Source organism: Priapulus caudatus, unplaced genomic scaffold (genome assembly GCF_000485595.1).
Source record: "Priapulus caudatus unplaced genomic scaffold, Priapulus_caudatus-5.0.1 Scaffold87, whole genome shotgun sequence".
Taxonomy (NCBI): Eukaryota; Metazoa; Priapulida; class Priapulimorpha; order Priapulimorphida; family Priapulidae; genus Priapulus; species Priapulus caudatus.
Window position 1 is genome coordinate 336,434 of NW_014577148.1, and position 6,082 is coordinate 342,515.

At 46.3% G+C, this 6,082-nt stretch overlaps 1 protein-coding gene across 1 annotated transcript in view; it reads right to left on the minus strand.

The window, feature by feature from the left end:
• LOC106804792 overlaps positions 1-6,082 on the minus strand; it is a 78,614-nt gene that overhangs the window by 55,044 nt on the left and 17,488 nt on the right. Inside the window, exon 2 of the mRNA XM_014806137.1 lies at positions 1,115-1,236. Coding sequence (XP_014661623.1) covers positions 1,115-1,236 — 122 coding nt within the window. The remainder of the gene's footprint in view (positions 1-1,114; positions 1,237-6,082) is intronic.

Below are 6,082 nucleotides of genomic sequence, written 5' to 3' on the forward strand. Positions count from 1 at the left end.
CCATTCCCGCCACCCATGCTCCTGTACGAGTGCTTGCACCTCGCACCGTGTTAAACGAGTCTGCGAGCGCTTAATGTTTGTGACATTTAGTGTCATATCTGACTGCAGCGCTGCGCGGGATAGCACCGCAAGCCGTAAACCCCGGTCACCGATAACAGAGAGCCGTACGTGGCAGATGCGAGAGCAAGCTGGCCCCTCCACGTCTCAACGACACACCCACGCCACACACGCGCCACACATCACGCACGCCACACACACACACATACACACACACACACACACACACATACACACACACATTACAATACCACACAAAAAACGTCACGCAAGCATACAGCGCACGCACACTTCACACACCACACCACACACCACACACACTACCACACACACACCCACACACACACACACACACACACACACAACAAACACGCATAACACATACAGTACGCAAACACGCAGACACAGACACACACACACACACATCACAACAACATACGCTACGCCAAATACTGTAGACAGGACACACACACACACACACACACCACACACACACACACACACAACACACACACACACACACACACAACACACACACACACACACACACACACACACACACAACACACACACACACACACACACACACACCACACACACACTACACACAACACACACACACACATCACACACACAATGCGCTCACACAAACGCGCTTACGCCACGCACGCCACGTTATACACACCCACACTCTACGTCGCGCACACACACACACACACACAACACCACACACAGCCACACAACACACACACACACACAACCATGCGCCACCACAAACGCCGTACGCACGCACGCCACGTATACACACCCACACTCACGCCGCACACACGCACGCAACACACGCACGCACACACATACGCATGCACACGCACACACTACGCGCACGCAAATGCAATAGCACATTACGCGCCACTGCATGCACACACCACTGTGCACACACACACGTGCCACACCACGCACGCACACACACACGCACACACACACACACACAACACCACAGAGAGAGAGAGAGAGAGAGAGAGAGAGAGAGAGGCGGTAGTTGAGTGTCTGTACATACGTTCTGGAAAAAGCGTGCCCATCTCTCGGCTATCATCTCGACTCGCGTCTCCTCGTCGAGTGAATAGACTGACCGCTGGTCGTCGCCGTAGTTGTGTGCCGGCATCGCGGTACCGACCGTGTCTGCAAGTAATCAAAGAATCCCGAATGACATCACTCGCGTCGGTATATAGAAAAGCGGTTACGGGGTTATCGGGTTACGAACATAACCGAATATTCGAATTCGAATTATTATGTTCGTATTACAAATTATGTTCGTAAGTCCATTTTTGTAGGATTTAGAACTCAATCGGTTTGAGAAGCGTGGCTGTGGGTTCGTACGTGCGGGTCGCGCGTTACGCAGGTCGCGCTCGTAATCATTATAACATGACTAACGGAGCGTCGTTCGTTTAACTAGAATCTATCATACCCTGGCCACGGCGAGACCCATCTACAGCTCAGGCTTTGGTGTTGACCCCAAATAATTAGGATATCGACAGCATTTCCTGCGTGTCGCAATCCGAATAGTGACACCGCTAAATCCAAGCCGTGCATGGTTCCCAACGCATTTCCACGACGTACAGCGAATATTAGCAAGAGCGTATCAATGATTCTACTAATAAACATAATCATTCAGACATCCACTTGATATTATCAAGAGTAGATAACTATTATCTACTCTTGATATTATTAGCTTAGAAATATGGACGGTCTGAACGCCACTGATAACAATTAAGTAAACGCCGGTAAATATAACGTCTAAGATCCTACAGATAAGAGATGGCCTTCCGATAAAGACAAACAAGACAAACGTGTAATCTTGTGACGAGGCTGGCGGCAGCGCGCCTGCCACTTGCAGGTCTAGCAGCGGGTTACCAACGTCTACCAGCAGCACTTCATGCTAATAACTGTGAGGAGATTAGCTGTAATAATGGCGCAGGCAGCAGGAAGCGCCATCTCTCGCACGCAGACCATGAATGCGGGCTGATTTCAGGCGGAGAATACGCGCTTAGAATTTGCATATAAGTGCGCAACATTTCGGGCGTGAGGTTCACACCGGGATGTGGCGTATCATGCTGGGAGCCACGCCCACACAGCGACAGCTCGCTGACCAGTTAAAGCTTCTTCTCTTATCTTATCTCTTATCTCTTCTGATATCGGATGTCACTTAGCTATAACCTTAGCAGACAGGCATATATACCCAGCATCCTACTCTCTGTCAATAGACACGGGTGTCTAAAACTTTCTCTCTCTCCCACCATTCTTTCTCTCGCGCGCGCTCTCTCTCTGTGTCTGTCTATAGCTATCTCTCTCTGTGTCGGTATGTCTGTTTATTTGTCCGTCTATGTGTGTATGTGTGTCACAGTGTGTGTATGTGTATGTGTGTGTGTATGTGTGTGTGCGTGCGTGCGTGCGTGTGTGTGCGCGCGTGTGTGTGCGTGTGTGTGTCGTTGAGGTGAGGGGCCAGCTTCTCTCGCATCTCCACGTACGGCTCTCTTTACGGTGACCGGGGTTACGGCTTGCGGTGCTATCCCGCGCAGCGCTGCATCAGATATGACACTAATGTCATAAACATTAAGCGCTCGCAGACATCTACACGGTGCGAGGGTGCAAGCACTCGTCAGGAGATGGGTGGGCGGGAGCACTACCGCCCGTCGCGGCGCGCCCCTCCCTAGAGTTGCACAAATGGAGCATTAATGGCATAGAAACAATGACGCGAACAGTAGTGATGACAGCGGATGTTGACGATGAACGCAGCGCGGGTCACGGGCCACGAGAGACGCTGCACGTGACCGCCGCATTGTCCACTGAATTGTCGACTCGTGCCGTAACCAGCGAAGTCGTCGGCTTACACACAATGTTTCTCTTTCGTTGAACTACTCTTCCATTTTTTACCGATTACAATCGCATTAGCAGCAACGCAGTACTTTGATTTTACACAGTCCTAAGAAGCTTATAGTATTTTTTAGGGCATATACGGACATAGAGTATACACGGACACTGAGAATGACCCGCTCCTTCTCCAAACAAAAACGCGCGCCGTCACCACCAGGGCACCTCCATCGTATAGCGTTCACTATTTGTTATGGTAAAGGGTCTTCTCCTATAATGTGTGAGTGTGGCAAAATTGAAATAGAACGAAGTCGCAGCGCTCAACCGATTGCTACAACAAAGGTAGTAGCTTGTTTGGAGTCGGGCACTATGCGTGTACTTGTGAGTTCAGTAGACGAAATAATTACGGATTTTCGTTCGATACTGTAACTTTGCTTAGCTCTGATGCACGCGATTTGCGACTCTAATTTGCGAGCACGCATCGCTTCACATCCCCGCGTCAAATAGACACAGTCACACAAACACATGCACGTGCAAATGCGCGCCCAGACGCACGCACGCACGCACAGCTGCCAACTACCTGCCCATCTGCATCAAAGAAGGAAAAGCCACGCCGTTAAGCCCCCTATTTAACGCGACTGCGATGATTTACTCAAACGGAGAGAGGGAGTAATTGGCCTGAGGCTACCTTTCGGTCCACTTTCGCGCGTGAATTATGGTAAACACATAGGGGAGCGCGACCGCAGCAGCACCACCCATCTTTTAATTACTGATCACCAGCGGTGGCCTGCCCCTCGGCTCTCCTCTGTTATTCTGTGTCACTAGCGTCAGAATAATCAGCACAAAGCTGAGCGACAATTTTACCCGCGACTTGCGCTGTTCACAAACAAGGCGCGGGTACGGTCTATGAATATGCTATAGTCTATACTAGCTAACTATATACATATCCTCTACGAACTATACACATAGTCTATACTAACTAACGGCATATATATTCTACATAATAATTATATACATAATACACACATAATTAACTAACTACTTGCCTATTTTTTTTCTAAATAACTACAGACATACTCTCCCAAATAACTACATAATATTACCTACTAAGTAACTAATAAATACTTTGTACAAACTACATACTTACACTCTACAAATTAACTCCATACATATACTATACACAAATTAACTACATAAATACTCTTACTGAATAAATCATACTCTGTACTAAATAACTACATATATTATATATACTAACAAAATACATACACACTCTCTACCAAATATCTACGTACGTACTCTCTACTAACTAACTACACAATACTCTGTATTAATAATTACAGTACCTTAAACGTTCTGTACTAGCTAACTAGGTGCTAAACGCACGGCCACGCGTCCGCTGTCGCCCCGTAGAGCCGAAAGATCGTTTAAAATGCAAATGCGATCACAGAATTGACTTGATCGATACGCTGGTTAGGCAAACAAACATCGTCAGTGGGCGAGAACTATGACGATCCAAGATCGCCTTCAAGGATACGTGTATCGGAATTCTATGGTTATACGATGCTGCGGGTTGCAAGAATCTGGATCGTCATTGACTCCGTAACGTACGAGAAAAGTCCTGCGGGAATATAGTCGCTCATTACATTCTTCCTTCAAGGACTAAGCACTCGTAGTCTGTTTGGATAATATTACGCCGCCATTGTGGTTACGTGTAATGTTCATAATGTATAAATGTTCATAAAAGGGTGACTTGTATGTGATTCAATCGTTCAAAGAGATTTCTTTCTCGGGTTGGGTGTCTGGCGCAGCTTGATACACTATAGCGTCAGCACTCTCTGCAAGCAAGTGGACTGTTTGTCTGCCCCATATTTTACAAAGCGAAAACGAGTTAAACACGCGAGAAATCAAAACATAATAGTGATCTCTTCTTTTGCTGATAATGCAGCAATTTCGATGCAATTCAACGTTAACCATGAGCTAGTTTTATCGTTAAAAGGTTCCAGTTGTACAGGCGATCAGTGGCGCATGCTACTATAATTGCGGATACCAAGTAGAATTTTCGCGGTGATTATATCGTCATATAGATCTGCTAAACCACTTAGTTGGCTACGCCAGACTGCCATGTTCAATCTACGATATATACGTACGGCGGTGTCGGAAACCGCAATTATAGCGCATATTTCGCGGATTTCAACATAATATATGATCAGTACGGAATTTTGTTAAATCGCGAGTTGTGTGCTACAACTGGCCTACTGCCCCACCTGCGTACACCTTGACAATTCTCTCAACGCACCGTTGTACTCGGCATACTACAATGTGTACAAACTTGTAACCAAGCGACATCTAGTGAGCAAATGTAGTTCAAACTGCAAAAAACATGACGAACATATATTGCTTGTAACGTTCAAAGCACTGATAGCATAGCAGATCAGTGTGCAAACCCTGTCAAATGCGTGCTGCCATCTATGAACAAGCTTTGTAAATAGGTGCACAGCCATTATTGCCTCATAGATAGCATTCATTGCCTCTCAAGTTTAGTGAGTTTCGGCGCAGACACAATACGACACACACTTTATTCATTTCAAATAACAACAGAATCAAGGTCTAAGCTCCACTCGAATCTTTTGCCAACTAAAATGATGCACATGTTTAGCAAGCAAGTAGCCGGATCCCCTTTTCACATACAAAACGGCGGACTGGTCACTGATCTTTATAATATAATCTATATATAGATTATATTATAAAGATCAGTGACCAGTCCGCCGTTTTGTATGTGAAAAGGGGATCCGGCTACTTGCTTGCTAAACATGTGCATCATTAGTTGGCAAAAGATTCGAGTGGAGCTTAGACCTTGAATCTGTTGTTATTTGAAATGAATAAAGTGTGTGTCGTATTGTGTCTGCACCGAAACTCACTAAACTTGAGAGGCAATGAATGCTATCTATGAGGCAATAATGGCTGTGTATCTATTTACAAAGCTTGTTCATAGATGGCAGCACGCATTTGACAGGGTTTGCACCAAACTGCATGCAGCGCCCCCTTCCCACACTCAGGATATACCACTGCCACAATCATTGATATATATAAACCCTAGATAGGACAACGGCCTGTCAGTGGCGGAAAATTTGGCCGCCATCTTAGGATGGTAATT